This window comes from Bidens hawaiensis, unplaced genomic scaffold (assembly GCF_021521415.1).
Source record: "Bidens hawaiensis isolate Kalapana, Puna unplaced genomic scaffold, B.hawaiensis_p1.1 tig00007515_1, whole genome shotgun sequence".
Lineage (NCBI taxonomy): Eukaryota > Viridiplantae > Streptophyta > Magnoliopsida > Asterales > Asteraceae > Bidens > Bidens hawaiensis.
Window position 1 is genome coordinate 137,589 of NW_027491526.1, and position 23,628 is coordinate 161,216.

Consider the following 23,628-nt stretch of genomic DNA (forward strand, 5'->3'; position numbering starts at 1 on the left):
TCATTTATAAATCTATTTTCAGTTACTATTTTCATCTATCAGGTCACCTGGCATGTTCCATAGAAATACGATCACATGATTTTTATCCTAATCAATTCTAATTATAATTTTCATACATATTTTACCTTAAATATTATGCGTATAATTTTACTTTCAAGAAAAACTCATATTAATAATTGTTAATGGTTAACATACTATTTCACATAGACTAAAGATCCAAGCCCAAGAATCCAAGATACCACTATTGCACTAGACGTTCCCAAAAATTCAAGAACATTAACCATTACTCAAAGCAAGATTAAACTAGAAACTATACCAATTCATTCGGCTCCAACACGTAGGATTTTGTCTGAACTTTGTAATTTACAAACCTCAGTTTTTTATGGCTCTAAAACCAACGGGGAAGCCAAGAGTCAAGCTTTGGACGTGAAGCACCTATAGACTCACACGTCTTACGCCTAGCATCTTAGCCACTTCGTAAGGATAAAAATGGACTTGTCGTGCCACAAGTCTCGTAAATCCACCATCGATCTTAAATCATGCCTAGGACAGACTGCCAGCACCATGAGAGCCTGCCACCATGGCGAAGGGAGACGATGTTCATTTGAACCAGCAATAACCATGCATGTAACTATGTAACAACAAAACATAATAATTAAGCTACAACAAGAAGAATTGATCAAGATTTAATTTTTCTGGCTAAACATTATCTTTCGTAGAATACCCACAAGGAGTTTGCAAGAATTCTCATGTGGGTCACGGTAGACATATATACATACATACATACATACATAGAAAAAGAAGAGTGTTAATATTCTATTAAATTATCTTCATAATAGTATAAAAAATTATTATAATTCTGAAAACATAATTTGCTAGATGGTATCAAACATAAAGATATAAAACAGATAGTCACATCCACAAGAAGAAAATGTTCGAAGTGTCTGATTGCAATTTATTATCTTACCATAATATCATGACACGTTGAATAAAAAGAAAGAGAGTTTAAGGGGGGGGGGGGGTATTTTTGTATTTTATAAACCTAACATTATTGAGGGGCATCACAATTATAATTTTCTTATAGCCAAAACCAATAATATATTTTGTGTGGTGGCTTAATAAAGCTCCAACCAAGCTGGATTTCAACTCTCAATAGTTAAATGAGACGAACTCATGCTTAAATAAGCTCAAGTTCGACTCGCTTACACCCTTAGCCACCACCATCTTCTTGCAATATTCTGTAACCCGTTATTTTCTTTACAAAATGATTGCCCCAAATCAATTATATACATAACCAAAACATTAGCGTGTTTCATGCATAAAAACATAAATTATATCATGGTTTCTACACAATACTTTTCGATGTGTTTTATTGTCTTGCTCGTATTCTTTTCCCTCTCTCTCATACATTTACCCTATTTCTCGCCAAAAACTCAATATGAGGTGAATAAGACTACAAAAATAGGCGTGACATGAGGGGGGCGAACAATGGTGAGGTTTAGCGGTGGTCATCAAAGTCTTATGTAGTTTGTCCCATGGTTATGAACAACAAATAAGAAATATAACAACGGGCGATGGCATGTATATTATTTTTATTTTATATAAAAAGAGGTAACTAATAATTTACATTATTTCAACATTGATCGTTTAGTATTATAAGCTAAAACCACAAAAAAAAATATCAATTAACTTACATTGAAAGCATAAGCTTTTAGTTTTTGTTTTATGGCTTTTCATAGTAACAACCTCTCTATTTATTTAGATAGATAGACAAAAGTTTACTTATACTAGGTATTTAACTATTTATTAAACTACAAATTAAAAAATATATATTTTAGATGTATATGCCAAATAATATTGAATGATTTTACTTTTATGAATTATTTGTGGGTGGACCATCCAAATTATTGTATACCCTTTGTACAGACCACGTCATCACTTGTTTTAAACAGTGCCTTTGCTTACCGGGCAGGAAAGCTTGAAGTGACATAAATGAACATCCTAGTCACACTTTATTGTTTTCTCTTTTATCTTTTATGTTTTTAACAATGATTTACAATCAATTATTTGATAATTGTCTGGCTTTATTAGTCATTAGTTTATTAATTTGTTTATTTTATTAATCATCATGATGTCGATGCTTTTGCTAAATTTGTGCCGCCCCTTACTAAAATAATTAATAGTCGTAATCATATAATCACTTATAGCTTTAAACAAAAAAAAAAGTTTTTCTTCAACTATCAACGTTAAATCTTTTATTATCTTTAAATAATATTACTGACACACTATCCGAATACAAATGATGTGTTATATTGGCCGCATGTTCCATATATGCCGTACGATATGGTAAAATGATCATACGAGCCATTTTGAGGGAGAAATCATAGGATTGTGTGATGTGTTTGACTAGTAAAGAAATAACTGATGTGACAAATGATAAAGTTATGATAGATTATGGTGGTGCAAACTTGATTTGGTATCATGCCTCGTATGTTGAGATTGTAGAAGTCAAACATCAATTGGCGCGAATGACTTTGATTGAACTATTAGCGAATATGATTTTATTCTTTTTGATGGAAAGAATCAACACCAAAGCAAGCGGAAAGACATAAGATATCTCGACTTCTCATGTGATCTATGACACATAGTCTCCAACAGAGAGAATTTGGTTAAACTATTGCATGTGTATAACAACCCCTACTAGAGAAGACATGGCGGATGCATTACCAAAACATACACAACGATGAATTCATGATTAGAACCCAATTGTGCTAAGAGAACTTGCCCTACTTGTCACATTTACATACATACATACATGCTTCAAGCATAATATTTTTGAAAACCACACTTTAATCTCGCAACTAAGTACATATTCTCGTGTCTTATAAAGTGCACCTAACCAATTATGATTTAAGTGTAGCACAATCAACAAATCAATTAAGTTTAGCATAATCAACAAATACACTATTTTTATGTATAATATGTATGCCGTAGTACTAGTTTGTCAACGAAACAATAATTTTTTGGGTTTGGTAATCAAATGTTGAACATTACCTAAGTGATCAAATAAATATTCAAGTAATTTTAAAAACAATTTGTTAATTGGTTATATTAATATTGAATTAATCAATAAATCAAACATTTAAATGATTAATCAATTCTAATAAGTAATTTTAAAAACTCGCATCTATCAACATCATAACTTTAATACTGTGATAGAGCTTGCAGTAGCGAATCCAACACACAAACACGAGAAAACACACAAAACAAGTATAAAACCACTTCATTTGTGTAATTGTACTGTCTTATCTTAACTAACTTAACAACTTTACTATATGAATTTACTACAATCGCCCCTTGAGCCCTCAATCTTTCCACTTGTAATCTCTAGTAAAAGGATTAGAATTATGACAATGATAACAATCACGATAAAGTTCTCACTCTTTACACTTGTAATATTTGGTGAAAGAATATGAAAGTCATTTTATTTAATGATAACAATAAAAATAACAAGCTAGAAACTCGAGATATGAGAGAATTATTCATTTTAGTATGTTATTTACATATCAAGATTATACTTTAATAGAAACTTATAACTAGTACAACTAACAACTTTATAATTACTCAATTACTTAAATGACAATAATCAGTTCCATATTATCAATGCATTTATTGCTATAACGAAAATGAAGTTATATCTTCTTTGAAGAAAAATGATAATTATTTCTGTTCAAAAATATAATAAATAATAATAATAATAATAATAATAATAATAATAATATTTTCTTATTATAAAATTTGTTAGGTAGAAGTGACAAGTGAAATGGAGTGGATTTATTCATTATGATGTGCAGGCCTGTTTGGATATGGTGGAAGAAAAAAACGACAAAATCAAGCCGTTGATCTACGACCACATTATTTATGGTGGGGCCCATAGGAAGTGTTTGGACGGTGCCAACTAGTGAATGGTTGTCAAAGGAGTTGACGACATCATCCTAAAAGAGTGAATAATAATATTGTAACGATAATAATAATGGTAAATTGATTTTAATCATATAAAAGATAAGTCCCACTAATAAATAATAATTCATATTATAAATTTCACTTTCATTTTAACGGAAAAAGTAACTCTCTCTACCGGTCTTTATTTATGTTGAAAGCAATTTACAACAATAGCGGCATACTAAGTTACTTTTCGTTAGAGTGAGAAAACCTTGTCATCGAAAGTAAAAGCTAGAAATATCATTAACCATATTTAAGGGTGTGTAAGTTTGGTTTGCGTCGGTTTTGAGCTAAAACCAAACCAATTTTTTTTTAGTTTTGAAAACCGCTTGTTTTTGATTTTTTGATTTTATTTCGGTAAGGTATTTGAGTTTTGCCATTTAAGCTTGAAATCTTTGGGCCGAAAAAAATCGATGACCCGTATATTGAGTTTAGACCTAAATGATTTACTAAATAACTAATTGATTGTGTGTTAAAATACTTGAATTACACATTTATTAAATTCTTGTAAATTACTTACAATATAATAATTGAAAATCTAGAAAATCAATTCGATTACGTTTTTCCAGTTTATCACATTCAAAACCAAAACCCAACGGTGTATTTGTTTTCTACAAAAACATAAAACTAACTCGCTGGTTCTTATTTCAACCCGATTTTTCAATCTCATGCACACCCGTAAAATTATTATCGACCAATAATGTATAGTTTTATTATTATAACACAATTTCGCTAATAATAACATTTTGTTAATAAATATATCACCAATAAAAAAACAAAAAAAACAAAAACTTTCAACAAAATAAATAATACTCATTAAACAACATAGGCCCACACCACACCTAAGGCACTAACATTTTATCTTATATAAACCCAAAGAATCAAACCACCACAACTCTGCGTTTGGTCACAGCAATGGCCACCACCACCACCACCCATTACACGCCGGAGCAACTATCCGACTCGGTGGTCTCATCACCGCGATCGGATAATCTATCCGTCGATGAACCGCGTGCCCGGTTCATGTGTAGTTTTGGTGGAAAAATATTACCACGTCCACATGACAACCAACTCCGGTATGTTGGTGGCGACACCCGAATTGTCACCGTACTCCGCCACAACACCACCTATGCCTCCCTACTCAATAAATTGTCCAAACTTTCTGGTAATATGTTTTCTAGTATGATAATAATAATATTTAAGCTTTATTTATTATTATTTGTACTTGATCAATTAAAATTTGGATGTGTATGGGTCAGTTTGGGTCGCTTTTGAGCTAAAACTAAACCAAAAACCCAAAACCAAAACCTCGGTTTTTAAATTATTGAAAACGAGTTTGGTTTTGGTTTATTGGTTTGAGTTCTATTCGATTTTTTCGGTTTTTACATTTGAGCCTTAAAATATTTTGGGCCCAAGTAAGAAATTTGGCCCATGTTACCTAATTCATTTTGTTTTAATAACTAATCAATTATTAACTTACATGTTTATCAATTTTTTGGAATTACTTCAAATAAAAATTTTAAAAAGTGAAAATCCATAAATTTAGTTAGAATTTTTTCAGGTTTCTCATTTTTTTTTCTTAATGTGAGTTTGGAAATTTTGGGTCAAAATAAAAAGTTTAGCTCAAAACAATAAATTTAGCTCAAATTAATAAATTTGTACCTAAATTATTTTGTTAATTTAATAGCTAATTAATTATTATTATTATTACTACTTAAACTAACAAAAAAAATTGAGTTTGAAAATTCTGGGCCAAAATAAAAAATTTAGCTCAAAATAATGAATTTGTACCTAAATTATTTTGTTATTTTAATAACTAATTAATTATTATTGTTACTAACTAACCCAAAAAAGTCAAAATCTATAAACTCGGTTGGGTTTTACAAAAACTTAAATTAAAATCAAACTGTCGGTTTTATTTCAGTTGGGTTTTATTAGTTTCAGATCAGTTTTTTTTAGTTTTATACACACGGGTTAAAACTACGAATTATCATTATTTGATAGGTACAACCGATATAAGTGTAAAGTACCAACTACCAAACGAAGACTTGGACGCCTTAATCACGGTCACAAGTGACGAAGACGTGGAAAACATGATGGACGAGTACGATCGGCTGGCTCAAAATAACAAAACGGCTCGGCTTCGAATCTTCCTATTTCCAACTGACATGTCACTCTCTCGAGCTAGCAGCATCAGCTCGCTGCTTGACGGCTCCGTTAAGCGCGAACACTGGTTCCTGGACGCGCTTAACGGAGGCGCCAGTCTTGACCGTGGCCGGTCAGAAGTCTCGTCAATTGTGTCAGAAGTACCCGATTATTTATTCGGGTTGGACCACCCGGATGACCCGAAACCCAAAACAAGACATTTGGTTAATGATAATGTTTCCGACCCGGGTTCGCCTGCTCCACGGATATCGTCTCCGTATTGCTCTACTTCTTCGTCGTTGGGGCCCACGGTAGCGCCCCCGATCCCGAACCTTCGACCCGTCAAAACTCGACTCGATAACTCGGGTCCGGTTGTTAGCGAACCGAAAGAAATGGTTAATGAACAATTTCCCGAGGCTAATGACCCGAAGTATCCAGGTCAACCGGGTCAACCCGTGTATATTATTCGGCAAACTTCATCACCGGCCCCAGTGCAAGAGATGCCGGTTTATTATATGCACCCGCCGGGTTCAATGCCTCAAGAGAATAATATCCCGGTTCAAGCGGTACAAATGAGGAGTCAATATGGTCAACAGTTTATGGCGCCTCAGGGCCAAATGATGCACCCGCAAGTATCGAATATGGGCCAAGTGTACTCCGGGATGAGGCCCGCCACTTCGGGTGGGGAGGTGTATGATATGGCGGGTAGAAGTGGTGGTGGGCCGGTCCAGCCCGTTTATTATGGTGGGCCGAGATATGTTGGAGTTCCAGGTTATCCGGGTATGGTTTTGCCGGGTGCCGAAGAAATGAAGCAGCAACCCGTACCGGATGGGAAAATGGGCCGGGCTCCGCAATGATGTTGAATAAATGGGCATCTCTTAATGGGCTAAAAAGGTCAATGTATGATATGTTTATGGTATTATTATTATTGTTAATTTTTTTTCCTAGGTAAAAACCATGGAGATGTTTGCTTCATACAAGTTATATATATTTGATTGTGACTTGTAAAATAGTTATTTGTATGAGGCCTATGTTGAAGATTTATTAATTCAAGGGCAACTTTATTGTATAGTTGTCTTTTTTTTTTTAAATTATGCCATCTAAAGTTTCTTGAGAAATTTGGGAACCTAGATTAGTTTGGGTACATTATATTGTTAATCTTAAAATCACATAAACTCAATGCTGTACATATATCATACGTCGATAATATAATTCAAACAATTCTCGTTACTCACTATCGCTTGACAGTCATGGACATAGTGACTGCATTTGTAGAACACATGTTTAGAAATTCATGTCCGCTGGACAACCTTTGCAAAGTAAACAATGGCTCTTTCGGCTCTGGGAGATCAGTTTCACTGCATAACATAGAAACCGCTTCTGTCATTGTTGGCCTATCTTTAGGCAGGTCCTGGACACAAAGAAGCGCCACGTGTACGCATCTCAAACCCTCTGATACGGAAGCTGACTCTCCAAATACTTGATCCATCAGTTCTATTCCTCTTCCTTCTTTCCATGACTCCCATGCCTGTAATATGTGTTTTTATTCAAATTAATAGGTCAGTTCAGTTATGGAAGATTGCTTAACCATAATCATAACCGGATGGTCGGTTTTGGTTAATTTTCCAACATATTTTTTCCTTTTTCTAGTTGAAATTAGTTTGGTTATGGTGTTCCAAGCTCAATTATGAAGTTTCAAAGCTGAAATATGACGGTTCCAAGCTAATAGCTATGTTAAAGATAGTAGCAACATAAATTTAAATGCTCAAAGTTGGATAAAGAGGTATAAAAGATTGAAATAGAGGTATAAAATTTGGAAAAAGATAATCATACAAGGTTCGGTTTAGTCGATTAACGGAGACACATTAAGCATAACCATAACCGAATTGCCGGCTAATCATATTCAGTTAACCATAACCGTCGGTTTTGATTAATTTTGGTTTTTGCTCACCCCTAGCTTTGTGGCATTGTTTTTTGAATGGAATGTTATACTTACATGTGCAAGTGGATATATTTGCTCCTGATGTATAAATTATGTATTTCTTTTGCCACTCATAATCTCCAACAGCATTACTCCGTAACTAAACACATCTGACTTCTCTGAAATTACTCCTCCCATGGCGTACTCGGGTGACATATATCCACTTCATTTCATCATAAAAGAAGTTATAGTTAGCTTTTGCCTATGAATAATAACACAGTGAAAATGTATAATAAATTCTCACTATGTCCCAACAATTCGGCGAGTATTTGCTTGTTCTTGTGTGATTTGAAAACTTCGTGCCAATCCAAAGTCTGATATCTTGGGATTCATTTTGTCATCGAGAAGAATATTGCTGCACTTTAAATCTCTGTGTATGATCCTTAAACAAGAATCACGATGGAGATAAATAAGCCCGCGACCAATCCCTTGAATAATGTTGAAACGTGTTGGCCAATCAAGTTGCTTCCGTTTCTTTGGATCTAGGCATCAAGATACCAAGTTATCAACAGCCTAGAAACAAGTAGTATATATATGAAATTTGACAAAAAAAAAGTCACGTCAGACCGACCAAAGAGAAAAGTGTCCAAGCTTTTGTTTGTCATGTACTCGTAAATCAATAATCTTTCTTCCCCTTCAATGCAACAACCTAAAAGTTTAACAAGATTCCTGTGTTGGAGCTTGGAAATCAACACGATTTCGTTTTTAAACTCTTCAGTTCCTTGCCCACAACCTCAACCTCTTCACTGCTATTTGTTGCCCATCATCTAGCTTGCCCTGTATTAAATTAATGTGTTTATTAGTTAGCGTTTGCTCTATTTTGATTGCTTGAAAAATTGATAACATAATTAAGTACCTTATAAACCGCCCCGAATCCTCCCTCACCGAGTTTGTTTCTGTAGCTGAAGTTGTCAGTGGCAACTAATATTTGTTTGAACGGAAATATTGGCAATTCAAAGGACTCCTGTCTAAGAGCATCTTCTTGTGGTGTGTCGCTCGAAACGAATTCATCCTCTAAATGGATGTTTGTTTTCCTTCCTAGACAGATGAATTTTGACACAAATAAGAAAATGTTAGCCATAAGGTATGCTTCGATACATATCTGGATTTCGTATTAATATAAATATATAGTCTTTTTTTGTAATATAAGAAACGTAAATGATTATAAGATACTAGTTTGAGGCCCGTGTACTACACGAGTAGTTCTTGAAAATACAATATTTAATAAATAATCAGACATAGAGTTCACTTAAACAGATTTCCACCACAACCACCGTTGCTACACCTTCGCCTAAAGAACAACCTGCCGTCACACATCAGTAACCAGCATCATCTCCTCGTCATATTATCGTCATCTCCTCACCACCACCCCTACTGCTATTTCAATTTTGCCTTTAATCCTCGGTTTTGGGTCTGCCCGCCAGGTGTTCGATAAAATGTCTCAATGAGTTAATCGGTTTTTTTGGGTTTACGGAGGGGAGAGCAACTGGCGGTTGCTCACCTTTCTCCTCTTAGTTCGGGTTTTTACTCCCAAAACTCAGCTCGAGTTTGTTTGTTGGCCTTTTTGTCGTGAGGGGTTATGACAAGGCTCGGATTGTCAAATGAGCCCCATCGGGGGAGGTGGGCACGGGAGGTGGACATGGTTGTCGGTTCGACATCATTTCTCGTGGTGGATTAATTGATGAGGGTGCTATGTCTAAGACCCTAGAAAATAGTGTGGGTTCGGTGGGTTTTGGCCATGTCCTTTTAGGGGGTTCCATTGTTGCCCGGATGGACGGGTGGGGTCAAGGGGGATCTCTCGGTTAATGGCGCATATCAAACGACTTCATTTGTCGTCGGATGAGCGGAAAGGGACCCTACGGGACGCCATTTCCACGGATTGTGATTTATTTATTTCGGTTGGGGAGGCTTTTAAGGCCTTGGACCAGTGGCTATGTGGGATGTGTATGCGTCCAAATGCTCTTAAACGGACGTGTCATCATGCTGATGGAGTCACCAAGTACAACGAGGGTGTGGGAGCTGTGGAGGAGTTTATTGTGGGGATTGATAAACCACATGTTATGAGGGATGTTGCTCCCTTGGGAGGGATAGTGGTGGATGAGGTTCTCCTTGACCGCGTCTTCTTTTTTCCTATCACAACTGTTAAGAGCATCCCTCATAGTTGTCGTATGGCATTTGCTCAAGCGTTAACTGCGGATCTGGGTAAGGTGGTTGCTATGCCAGACTCTGTTGAGGCATGGGTGAAACTTTTCTTGTTACCGCGGTGCACGCTGCGTGTTTTCAGACCTTCGAAACGTCAGGAGCACAGGTCCGGTAATAGAAAGTCTTTGCAATGTCAGAGTATTCAACAAGCACTAGCAAGTTGGGGTGCTAAGGATGGTTTTGATGCACTTATTTTATCCCTTTTTGCCACACCTATAGGGGTGAACTCGAGTCATGGGGAGCCTCTCGCTAAGCACGATGATATTGCGGTATGCGCCAATGTTAAACAATGTTTACGAAAAGTGGCGAACGGGCATTTTACTGCCGCCATTAAAGTATTATGCTCTTCAGGGGTTGCACCTTTCGGCAATGACACTTTGAAAGCGTTAGTGGCTAAGCATCCCAATTTGCCCCCGCCGGTTATGTCCGCTTCATTGCTTTCTGAGCCTCCTCTTGTTGTTGATGAGGATTGTGTGCTTAGATGCATTAAATCCTTCCCTAAAGGGACGTCATGCGGACGAGATGGATTGAGGGCACAACATATTTTGGATGCATTTTGTGGGGAGGGGTCGCCGATCGCTGTTGGGTTACTAAAGGCTACTACTGCGATGGTTAATTTATGTTTGGGGGGAGATGCCCAAGGGTTTTGGCAGAGTTCATTGTGTCGGCTCCTCTCACACCGTTGCTCAAACCAGACAATGGGATTAGACCCATTGCCGTAGGTGCCATTTGGAGAAGATTGATATCTAAGGTGGCTATGAGGGGTGTTGGGAAAGACATTACTAAATACCTGTGCGACTTTCAGTTTGGGGTGGGAGTCCCTAGTGGTGCAGAGGCCGTTCTTCATAGCGCGAACAGGTTTTTAAGTAAGTTCCATTCTGATGGGTCATTGGCTATGCTTACTATTGATTTTTGTAATGCCTTCAACTTGGTGGATAGGACAGCCCTTCTGAATGAGGTTCGGGCCCGATATCCATCTATTTCCTTATGGGTGAACTTTTTATATGGGCAACCGGCCAGGCTATATGTGGGGGATGACCACATTTGGTCCACCACTGGAGTTCAGCAAGGGGACCCTTTGGGACCTCTTCTTTTCGCCTTAGTTCTGCACCCACTTATTCATCTAGTCCAGAGTTCCTGTAAGCTTCTCTTTCATGCTTGGTACCTAGATGATGGTACAATTATTGGGGACTCTAAAGAGGTTGCCAAAGCTTTAGATATTATCAGGTCGGAGGGTCCCCGCCTGGGCCTTGAACTTAATATTAAGATACCCGAAGTATTTTGGCCGTCGTGCAATGGGGTTAAGGTGCAGGAGGGGGTGTTTCCCTGTGAGATTGGAAGACCGGTGCTAGGTGTGAAACTCCTCGGGGGAGCCGTTAGCCGGGATGTCGGGTTCATCAGTGAACTTGCTATGAAAGGGGCTTCGCGAGCTGTGGAGTTGATGAGCTATCTCCCGTATTTGCGGGACCCTCAATGCGAGCTCCTTTTACTCAGCTCATGTATGGGAGTTTGAAAGTTGTTGTTTGGTCTCAGAACATGCCAACCTTTGTATGTAGGGGAAGCAGTTTCTGTGTTTGACAATGGCCTTTGGGGGGCGATTGAGGACATCGTGGTTTGTGGTGGTCCCTTCTTTGGAGATTTTCAATGGAGGTTGGCATCATTTCCGACTCGTTTTGGAGGTTTGGGTTTATGTTCTGCTTCAGACCTTTCTACTTATGCATTTGTGGCCTCGAGGGCGCAATCTTGGGAATTACAAGACCACATTCTTCGAGGTTGTGGTATTGATGGGTTTGACTCCGATTATGGGAGTGCGATAGATCGGTTGCACATTTCACTTCCCGATTTTGACATTAGCGGTTTCTCTAATAAAGACACCGCCCCCCTAAAGCCCAACATGCTTTGGCGAGTGCCCTTTATAGTGGAATCATCAAGAGTTTGAAAATGAAGTTTGATTTATCCCCTCGTCAGAAAGCGGTGTTTGAGTGTCTTCGGGCTCCTCGGGCTCAAGATTTCTTAAGTGTTCTCCCTATTGAAGGATTGGGCCAACATATGTCGGCTTTGGAGTATCGGGCCATCCTGAAGTATCGGTTAATGATCCCTTTGTTTCCGGTAGATGAGCCGTGCCCGGTTTGCCGTAAGGTTTGTTTGGATTCTTTTGGCGAGCATGCGGTTCACTGCAAAGAGTTGCCTGGGTTTAAGTGCATGCATGATTTGGTGAGGGATGTTCTATGCGATGTTCTCAAACGAGTCGGAATTTCGGCTAAAAAGGAAGCCCCAGTAAACTTTCTTACGGATCCTCAAGAAGGAAGATCTACATTACGACCGGCCGATATACTTGTTTTTGGGTGGGTAGGGGGAAACACGCTTGTGTCGACCTCACAGGAGTGTCCCCTCTTGTTGGGATTAGGGACACTGGATTTGTAGCAGGCCAGGCAACATTGAAGGCGGCATCGGGCAAGGTTGCTAAACACGAGAGAGCTTGTTTGGAGAATCAACACGTGTTTATCCCCTTCGCCTTTGACACTTTTGGTTTCTTAGCTCCCGATGCCGTGGACCTTTTGAATAGGGTTCAGAAAGTTGTGTATAGTAACGTATCAGCCCATAAGAATCAAAACTTTGTTTTTAGTCGAATTGGGTTTGCTATCCAAAAGGGGGTTGCGGCGCAGCTTGTTGCCCGCTTACTTGCCACTTCATTGTAAATCGTTTGGATGTTTCTATGAAATATAAAAGGTTCTAATAGTCTTTAAAACAATTTTAAAGTAAAGGATAATTATAAATATCAAATGTTTGAAAAAAATAGGAAGTAAATATTAAATTAACAAATTTTGAAACATAAACTTGTAGCTTTTTATTAGAGAGTATAGATATAGATATGTTCTTACCTTTCTTATATGATCTCCATATGTATAAGCAAAACACGAAGCCACATATAAGGAGTACACCACCTATGCTTGCGAGACTGACGACTATTGTGGTTCTATTTGTTTCTTTGCCTAAATTTGTGTTAAAATCTTGCAAACAAATAAAACATGTTAGAAGCACGAAGAACTAGAAATTAGAGCTAAGGGGAATATGCAAATACCTGAATCCGCATAAGAAACACGCAAGAAAAGATTCTCCCCACCATGCGAAAACTACTCAATATCCATGAGCTCTCCTGTCCAAATCATACAATTTATTCCTCGGACATGCGCGTATGCCTTACAAGAACAGTTACCTAAGCACCATTGCTGGCATGTATCATTATCCATGAACGGAAAATATTTATGATGATCCGGCAGCTTGATCCCTCTTAGCATCGAAAATGTATCTGAACTAGTTTCATTCTTCTCACATAAAAGTTCACTTCTCCTCATGCAACCCCTTGTCCAATTACCTTTACCCCATTCGTCATCCGACTGCGGCACAAACCCTCGCAAACACTCACATATACCACGCTTTGTGTTATCACAAATTGCAAAAGCACCACACACTCCATAAACATCACATGGATAATTAGCTGGCGCTTTCCAACTAAAATTCCACGAGTTAAAATCATCATCCAAGTATTGCACCTGAAGCACACCGTCAGGTTTTAAATATAGCCAGTTGATATCAGACGGGTATAATTTGTTAAGAGTAAGATATGCTCCTTCTTGCGAGTTCCCTGGCATGAGGCTTATTAATTCCGAGTACCCAGCTTGCTGGTCCGGTATACCTATGAACTTCCCTCCATCCCAGGGCCCACCTCTCCAGATCGGCTTATAATCATCCCATATAAAAACTTGCGGTGGCTGATCTGCCGAAAGTCCAACCATATAATTTCCAGGCGTCGGATCATCGTCACTTTTCCATGACGACAACAAATGCTTACCTATTATATCATTCACCTTTGTTCCCAGCTTCATGCCTTGTAACAAACTATTACCAGGATAATCAAAACTCTCCCACAAAATGGTTCCCGAGAACCTATCGTTAATACAAAAATCTCCCATATCTGTAAGCAGTGCAATCGTTTCATTGAACTGTCCCCGTAGGCCCGTTGACCAGACAGTTTTTTGATCACCGTCAAGGATTCTCAGGTTTCCATCATCGGCAATAACTAGGCTAGACCTGCTGTCAGCAACCGAGAGTGGGTTTTCTTTGTTCGCAACCCATATGATTTTCTTTGCAGTAATGTTTTTGAACCATATCCCAAGATATCGGTTAGTGGAATTACCTGGAATAAAGAAGCCTAGCTCATAAAATTGATTGGGAGAGACAAGAGTTTGCATTATAGAGATGGGACTATCTTTACTCAATATATCAGTTGACGTGCAGCGTGGTAATGATATAATCAAAATATACAAGCATGTCTTGCAAAGTTGGTTTACAACATTAGCTCTTTTGATGCCCATTACCAATCTTTAGAACTTAGTTTCACAGTGAATGAATTAAGTTAAGGTAATTTCATATTGTGTTACACGGTTGACTTTTCTGATCAAAGTCATCATCTTTTGTTTTAAAAAACCCCCACCTGATAGCTATAGTTTCTCTTCTTGAATGTCAGCCACTAAATAATAATGAGATATTGCCTGTGCTAAGGGTTAGTAGTAGTTAGTTATAGATCCAGTCAAAACCATATAATTTTATTTAATGTCAGCCACACACACATAATTTTATTCTAGTTTTAAACAAATAGACAGGTCAACCTGTTTAACTAAACATGTAAACCGAATTACCAATTAGTGAGTAAAGAGGGTAATTTGGAATTATATTAAAGATATTCTTCAGTTTGATCTTTTGAGATATATACATATAATACATGTACAAAAATAATTAAGTAGTCTTGCTCAAATTGCCAGTTGTTATGCTCTCATGAAATCATGATCAAAGTCGTCTGTTCAATCAGTATGGATAACGTTTACCATGTGTCGGTTATAAGCTTCCTGTCAATGCACAATGGTACACATCAGAAAATGAGCACTCTGCTTGCATAAAATATAAACTAGAGTCATGATAAAACATAATTATTAATAATAGTAACTCACAGTGACTTTGATTATGATTATTTTAAGTGGTTTTGACTGGATCTATAACTAACTACAACTAACCCTTAATACTAAGCAATATCCCATTTTCATATTATGGTCGATATTAAAGAAGAGAAACCATAGCTATCAGGCGGGCTTTTTAAATCAAGAGATGATGACTTTGATCGGAAAAGTCAAGCACATATCACAATATGAAAAGGAACACACGTAATTTTCCAAATTATCCCAATTAAATCATTCACTGTGATTCCAAGTTCTAAAAATTGGTAATGGGCCGCCTTTACATCACATGCTTGTATATTTTGATTATAGCATTACCAAACTGCACGGCAACTGATATATTGAGTAAAGATAGTCCTATATCTATAACACAAACTCTTGTCTCTTCGAATCAAGTTTATGAGCTAGGCTTCTTTATTCCAGGTAATTCCACTAACCGATATCTTGGGATATGGTTCAAAAACATTACTGCAAAGAAAATTATATGGGTTGCAAACAGAGAAAATCCACTCTCGGTTTCTGACGACGGGTCTAGTCTAACTATTTCTGATGATGGGAACCTGAGAATCCTAGATGGTCAAGACAAAACCGTCTGGTCAACGGGCCTACGGGGCCATTTCAATGAAACGATCGCACAGCTTACAGACATGGGAGATTTCTGTATTAATGATACCTTGTCGGGATCGATTTTGTGGGAGAGTTTTGATTATCCTGGTAACGTTCTGTTACCAGGCATGAAGCTGGGAACAAAGGTGAATATAAAAGGTAAACATTTACTGTCGTCATGGAAAAACGACGATGATCCGACACCTGGGAATTTTATGGTTGGACTTTCGGCGGAGCAGCCACCACAAGTTTTCATATGGGATGATTCTAAGCCAAAGTGGAGAGGTGGGCCCTGGGATGGAGGGAAGTTCGTAGGTATACCCGAGCAGTATCCTGGGTACTCAAATCAAATAGCTCTCATGCCAAGGAACTCACAAGAAGGAGCATATCTCAGTATTCACCAGTTATACTCATCCGACATCCAATGGCTATATTTACAACCTAACGGTGTGTTTCAATTGAAATACTGGGATGATAATATTAACACATGGGATATTAATTGGGAAGCGCCAGCTAAACTGTGTGATGTTTATGGAGTTTGTGGTGCTTTTGCAATTTGTAATAATACAAAGCGTGGTATGTGTGAGTGTTTGAAAGGGTTTGTACCGCATTCGAATGACGAATGGAGCAAAGGTAATTGGACAAGGGGTTGTGTGAGGAGAAGTGAACTTTTGTGTGAAAAGAATGAAACTAGTTTAGCTTTTGGTAAGACTAAACCCGACACATTTTGGGAGATAAGAGGAATCAAGTTGCCAGATTATTATATATATTTTCCAAACATGGGTAATGATACATGCCAGCAATGGTGTTTGGGTAACTGCTCATGTAAGGCCTACGCGTATGTGCCAGGAATTTATTGTATGGCTTGGACAGATGAGCTCATGGATATTGAGAAGTTCCAACAAGGCGGGGAGAATCTTTTCTTGCGCCTTTCTTATGCGGATTCAGGTATATGCAGATTCTCCAAATGCCTAAGCTCTAATTCTAGTTCTTAACAATACTGACAGATTTTTATTTGATTGCAAGATCCTAACACGAATTTAGGCGAAAAAACAAATACAACCAAAGTAATCATCAGTCTCACAACAATAGGTGGTGTACTCCTTTTATGTGGCTTCGCGTTTTGCACATACAGATGGACAACATATAAGAAAGGTATGAACATATATCGTATAATCATTTACGTACGCTTATTTAATGGAAGAAACTAAGACTGCTCACATGATGTGATGACATATATTTATATAAATACAAAATCCAGACATGTATCAAAGCATATCTTATTCTAGCATACTTTCCTACATTACCAATTTTTAGCATCTAGACCTCGCAATTCCAGCCCACGCCTTTAAAACCAACCCGTGTTTGATGAGCTAACTTTAGATCTCAATTGTTCTTACATGCTAACATGTAGGAGTTATCTATGTGTCTAAATTTATCTGTCTAGGAAGGAAAACCAACTTAGATCACTTCAATTCAGAGGATGGACTTTCGAGGGACACACTACAAGAAGATGCTCTTAGACAGGAGTCCTTTGAATTACCTATATTTCAGTTCAAACAAATATTAGTTGTCACTGACAACTTCAGCTACAAAAACAAACTTGGCGAGGGAGGATTTGGGGCGGTTTATAAGGTACTTAATCACTTGTATGAAAATATATTATCCAAACAATCAAAGTATGGCAAACACTAACTACTTAACAAATTAATTTAACACAGGGCATGCTAGATGACGGGCAACAAATAGCAGTGAAGAGGCTGAGGCTGTTAGGTAACTTTGGGCAAGGAACTGAAGAGTTTAAGAACGAAATCGTGTTAATTTCCAAGCTCCAACACAGGAATCTTGTTAAACTTTTAGGTTGTTGCATGGAAGGGGAAGAGAGATTACTGATTTACGAGTACATGACAAACAAAAGCTTGGACACTTTTCTCTTTGGTCGGTCTGAGTTGAACTCTTTGTCTTGTCCTTTGTCAAATGTCATATTTGAATATATGTTATTGATAATTACTGTTTATAGGTTATTGATAATTAAGTTTCTTGATGCCTAGATCCAAAGAAACGGAAGCAACTTGATTGGCCAACACGTTTCAACATTATTCAAGGGATAGGTCGTGGGCTTATTTATCTCCATCGTGATTCTTGCTTAAGGATCATACACAGAGATTTGAAGTGTAGCAATATTCTTCTAGATGAGAAAATGAATCCCAAGATATCAGACTTTGGATTGGCACGAAGTTTTCAAATCACACAAGAACATGCAAATACTAGCCGAATTGTTGGAACATAGTAAGAAATTATTACACATTTTCTTGTATATGATGGCAGACTTTTAATTTTTTTTAGGAAAAAGCTAAATATAACCTTATGATTATGACACCAAGTGGATATATGTCTCCTGAATACGCCATGGGAGGAGTAATTTCAGAGAAGTCGGATGTGTTTAGTTATGGAGTAATGCTGTTAGAGATTATAAGTGGCAAAAGGAATACAGAATTTATACATCAGGAACAAATATATCCCCTTGCACATGTAAGTAACTAAGTATAACACTCCACATAACTTCAGTCTATTTAGATGCGAGTTTATAATTGATTAATTTGTATAAAAACACATATTTCAGGCATGGGAGTCATGGAAAGAAGGGAGAGGAATAGAACTGATGGATCCAGTATTGGAAGGGTCAGGTTGTGTATCCGAGGGTTTGAGATGCATACAAGTGGCACTTCTTTGTGCCCAGGACCTGCCTAAAGATAGGCCAACAATGACAGAAGCAATTTCTATGCTAAGCAGCGAAACTGAACTCCCAAAGCCAAAAGAGCCATTATTTACTTTGCAAAGGCTGTCCAGTGGGCAAGAATTTCAAAACATGTGTTCTTCAAATGCAATCACTATATCCATGATTGAAGGGCGATAGTGAGTAGAGAGAATATTATGGAAATATATTGAAACGTTCTTCAATTTGATATGTTGAGTTACAGACGTATGATATATGTAGTTACGTACAAAATATAATAACTTCACTACAAGAATGTGTTAGTTTATTAGAATAGCTTTCCGAAGCAACTATGACTACAAATCTATGTGTTCAACGCCAGATTGGCCCTAAAATGTATGATTTGTAAACATGTGACGTGGCTCAAGCGATCATATGATATATATAATTATCAGGTTGACATTAAAGAAGAGAAACTATATATAATTATCAGGTCGCTGATTTCTTTAAAACGAGCATATGATATCATTGTTGTTGTCATAAGACAGACTTTGATCAGAAAACTCCAATTTTTATGTCACAACATGAAAAGCGCAAGAGAACAGACTTGATTTCCAGATTATCCTAACTTGATGCATTCACTATGATTCCAAGTTCAACAACACTTCAATATTAGGACTGACTTTAATATTTAATTTCTAACAGATGTTTAGAACTCTAAACAAGACATAAACTACAAGCCACCAAATTTTTTTTTTGAGGTGTAATCCGTTTAATAAGCATGATGTGTTTAGGTTCACCAGTTTAACCAGTTTCGTTAAATGACCGTGTTTGGGTTGACATATTTAACTAATATAATTAAACAGGTATATATATATGTGTGTATGTGTGTACATGTGTGTTACAATAACATAAAGGTCATGTTTGGGTTCCTCAATGACCGTTTAACTTGTTTAGATGATTGGGCATGTTTGGAGTACAATATTTATGTGTGTCGGGGTTAGTTGGTGTCTTTTCACTAAAACAAATATACGTGTCATGTTTGGGTTCCTCAATTAAATTAAACCTACAAACCCGAAAGAATTGCGACCCGTTCCATGTAGTGAAGGAATTCAACCAAAGAAAATTGATCTCTTAGGGTCCACCACCAAACCAGAGTTGTGGTCAAACTTAATTTTCATAATAATGACTCAAAATACTTGATTTGATCATGATTATTTATGTGGGTTTGACTGAAAATATAACTAATTACTACTAATCCTTAGCATAAGCCACATCCATTTATATATTGTGGTTAGCATTAAAGAAGAGAAAGTATACCTATCAGGTTGGTTTTTTTAAACAAAAGATGATATCACTGCTTGTGTAAGTAAGCATACTTTAATTATCAAGTCAAGTGCATATCACAATATGAAAGGCAATAGACTTCAATTTCAAAACTATCCTAACTCAATCCATTATTCAATATTCACTGTGATTCCACAATCTAAATATTGGTAATGGGTATTGGAAGAGCTACTTTTGTAAACTGCCTTTGCATGACATGCTTGTTTATATCATTAGCACACTGCACGGCAACTGATATATTGAGTAAAGATAGCCCCGTCTCTATGTCACAAACACTTGTGTCTTCCAATCAAGTTTATGAGCTAGGCTTCTTTAATCCAGGTAATTCAACAAACCGATATCTTGGGATATGGTTTAAAAACACGGCAAAGAAAATTTTATGTGTTGCAAACAGAGAGAGCCCGCTCTCCGTTTCTGACAACGGGTCTAGTCTAACTATTGGCAATGATGGGAACCTGAGAATCCTAGATGGTCAACAAAAAATTGTCTGGTCAACAAACTTAAGAGGCCAGTTCAATGGAACGATTGCACAACTCACAGATATGGGAGATTTATGTATTAATGACACTGTCTCAGGATCGATTTTGTGGGAGAGTTTTGATTATCCTGGTACCAGTCTGTTACCAGGGATGAAGTTGGGAACAAAGGGGGATATGCAAGGTAAACATCTAATGTCGTCATGGAAAAGTGATGACGATCCAACACCTGGAAATTTTGTAGGTGGACTTTCAGCAGAGCAGCCACCACAACTTTTCATATGGGATGAATATAAGCCAAAATGGAGAGGTGGGCCCTGGGATGGAGGGAAGTTCATAGGTATACCGGACCAGCAAGCCGGGTACTCAAATTTAGTAAGTCTCGTGCCAGGAAACTCACAAGAAGGAACATATCTCATTATTAACCTTTTAAACTCGTCTGATATCAACTGGCTCTATTTAAAACCTGATGGCGTGTTTCAGTCGAAATATTGGGATGTTGGTAATAACATGTGGGATACTAATTTTGAAGCGCCAACTAGTCCATGTGATGTTTATGGAGTTTGTGGTGCTTTTGCAATTTGTACAGACACAAAGTTTCCTGTTTGTGCATGTCTGAAAGGGTTTGTACCGCGGTCGAATGACGAATGGAGTAAAAGTAATTGGACAAGGGGCTGCGTGAGGAGAAGTGAACTTTTGTGTGAGAAGAATAAAACCAGTTTAGCTTCTAGTAAGAGTAAACCCGATAAGTTTTGGGTGCTAAGAGGGATCAAACTGCCAGATCATTATCAATATTTTCAATACATGGATACTGATGAATGCCGGCAATGGTGCTTGGGTAACTGCTCATGTAAGGCATATGCGTATGTGCTAGGAATTAACTGTATGGTTTGGACAGAAGAGCTCATTGATATTCAACAGTTCTCATATGGCGGGGAGAATCTTTTTCTGCGGCTTTCATATGCAGATTCAGGTAAATACAATTTCCTCTATCTATTTGTTCAAGTTTCCTCAAGGTTTTATTCTACTATAAGATCCTAACACAATCTTATAGGCGAAGAAACAAATGCCTCCACAGCAATGATCAATCTCATAGCCATAGGTGGTGTATTCCTTTTATGTGGCTTCGTGTTTTGCTTATACAGGTGCACAAAATATATAAAAGGTAAGAGCATGTATCATATAATCATTTACATACGCTTGTTTAATGCTAGGTACAAAGAAAGAGTGCTCACATGGCTGGATATGTACTAAACATATCGTATTCTAACATTCCTTCCTATTTTACTAATGCATACTATCCTAATAGTCTATATCACGTCCAAAAGAAACACTTGTCTCAACAAATTTATTATATATTTTGATTAGCTAACTTTAGATTCATATATGTCTACAATTCTTTCTCTAGGAAGAAAAACCAAATTACATCACTTCAATTCGAAGAACGAAATTGTTTTGAGGGACATACTACAAGAAGATGCCCTTAGACAGGAGTCCTTTGAAATGCCTATATTCGAGTTCAAACAAATATTAGCTGTCACTGACAACTTCAGCTACGGAAACAAACTTGGTGAGGGAGGATTTGGAGCGGTTTATAAGGTACTTAACCACTTGTATTCATGAACTTGTGTTGTATTTTTTCAAGGAATCTAAACAGAGTAATCAACACATTGACTTAATAAAGGGAATGCTACATGATGGACAACAAGTAGCAGTGAAGAGGCTGTCAGATAACTCTAACTCTGGTCAAGGAACTGGAGAGTTTAAGAACGAGATCATGTTGATTTCCAAACTCCAACACAGGAATCTTGTCAAACTTTTAGGTTGTTGCATTGAAGGGAAAGAGAGATTATTGATTTATGAGTACATGTCGAACAAAAGCTTGGACACTTTTCTTTTTGGTTGGTTTGACTTGACCTCTTTGTCATATTTTATATTACTGTTCTTTCCTAGACTATTAATCACTTGGTTTCTTGATTCCTAGATACAAAGAAACGCCAACAACTTGATTGGGCAACTAGTTTCAACATTATTCAGGGAATTGGCCGAGGACTTGTTTATCTCCATCGCGATTCTTGTTTAAGGATCATACACAGAGATTTAAAGTGTAGCAATATTCTTCTAGATGAGAAAATGAATCCCAAGATATCAGACTTTGGATTGGCTCGAAGTTTCCAAATCACACAAGAGCTAGCGAATACTCGCCGAATTGTTGGAACATAGTAAGAATTTATATATTTATGTGAATATGATGGCAAACGTTATTATTCTTTGGCAAAAGCTAACTACAACCTTTTATGATGAAATGAAGCGGATATATGTCTCCTGAATACGCGATGGGAGGAGTAATATCAGAGAAATCAGATGTATTTAGTTATGGAGTAATGCTGTTAGAGATTATCAGTGGCAAAAGGAATACCGAATTTTTACATCAAGAACAAATATATCCTCTCGGACACGTAAGTAGACCACTCCACTCAATAGACCATGCCGCAAAAATTTATCCCACTTAAAATCTTAGATGCAAGTACCTTTGAATTAAAACCTATATTTCAGGCATGGAAGTCATGGAAAGAAGGAAGAGGAGTAGAATTGATGGATCAAGCATTGGGAGGGTCAGCTTCTCTATCAGAGGGTTTGAGATGCATACATTTGGCACTACTTTGTGTCCAGGACCTGCCTAAAGATAGGCCACCAATGACAGAAGCAGTTTCTATGCTATGCAGTAAAACTGAACTCCCCGAGCCAAAAGAGCCATTATTTACCTTCCAAAGGCTCTCCAGTCCAAGCAGTGAACAAAAGTTTCTAAATAATGGTTCTAGAAATACAATCTCTATATCCATGATTGAAGGGCGATAGTGAGTAGAGAGGGGTAAATTGGAATTATATTAATTCTTCAATATGAACTTTTGAGTTATAGACGTGGGAGGTTTTTGTTTGCTAGAATGGGTTTCTAAAGCAACTATGACAAAAAGCTATGTAGCCGAACCCAAATTTGCCCAAGAAAATGATACGTTCATGTGTGATTTGTAAACAGGTGACCTCGCTCAAGCAAAAATAAATACTCTATGTTGTGAATCTTATGGTCTTTTTAGAAGTTTCTTCCCAACACTTCAAGAACACACACACACACACATATAT

General features: G+C 37.3%; 3 protein-coding genes and 1 pseudogene across 4 annotated transcripts; 3 read left to right on the plus strand and 1 right to left on the minus strand.

Annotated features, from left to right (window-relative positions):
• Positions 1-4,855: 4,855 nt before the first annotated feature.
• Positions 4,856-7,218, plus strand: LOC143635463 (uncharacterized). Its single transcript, XM_077103292.1, has 2 exons — positions 4,856-5,167; positions 6,007-7,218. Exons 1-2 carry the CDS (start codon positions 4,918-4,920, stop codon positions 7,002-7,004), a joined length of 1,248 nt encoding a protein of 415 aa, XP_076959407.1. The 5' UTR covers positions 4,856-4,917; the 3' UTR covers positions 7,005-7,218.
• Positions 7,219-7,315: 97 nt separating this feature from the next.
• Positions 7,316-14,933, minus strand: LOC143635464 (G-type lectin S-receptor-like serine/threonine-protein kinase At1g61550; annotated as a pseudogene). The gene is made up of 7 exons (XR_013154060.1): positions 13,413-14,933; positions 13,213-13,341; positions 8,985-9,166; positions 8,700-8,905; positions 8,373-8,610; positions 8,144-8,291; positions 7,316-7,675 (listed from the first exon to the last, which is right to left on the minus strand). The product of XR_013154060.1 is annotated as a G-type lectin S-receptor-like serine/threonine-protein kinase At1g61550 (transcript).
• A 678-nt stretch (positions 14,934-15,611) lies between these two features.
• LOC143635444 (G-type lectin S-receptor-like serine/threonine-protein kinase At1g61370) lies at positions 15,612-18,957 on the plus strand. Its single transcript, XM_077103279.1, has 7 exons — positions 15,612-16,896; positions 16,975-17,103; positions 17,396-17,583; positions 17,670-17,886; positions 18,000-18,237; positions 18,333-18,480; positions 18,572-18,957. The coding sequence occupies exons 1-7, from the start codon at positions 15,612-15,614 to the stop codon at positions 18,863-18,865; spliced, it is 2,499 nt and encodes an 832-aa protein (XP_076959394.1). The 3' UTR covers positions 18,866-18,957.
• Positions 18,958-20,163: 1,206 nt separating this feature from the next.
• On the plus strand, positions 20,164-23,346 carry LOC143635425 (G-type lectin S-receptor-like serine/threonine-protein kinase At1g61370). The gene is made up of 7 exons (XM_077103266.1): positions 20,164-21,460; positions 21,542-21,652; positions 21,896-22,086; positions 22,172-22,388; positions 22,472-22,709; positions 22,799-22,946; positions 23,044-23,346. The coding sequence occupies exons 1-7, from the start codon at positions 20,164-20,166 to the stop codon at positions 23,344-23,346; spliced, it is 2,505 nt and encodes an 834-aa protein (XP_076959381.1).
• Positions 23,347-23,628: the final 282 nt, after the last annotated feature.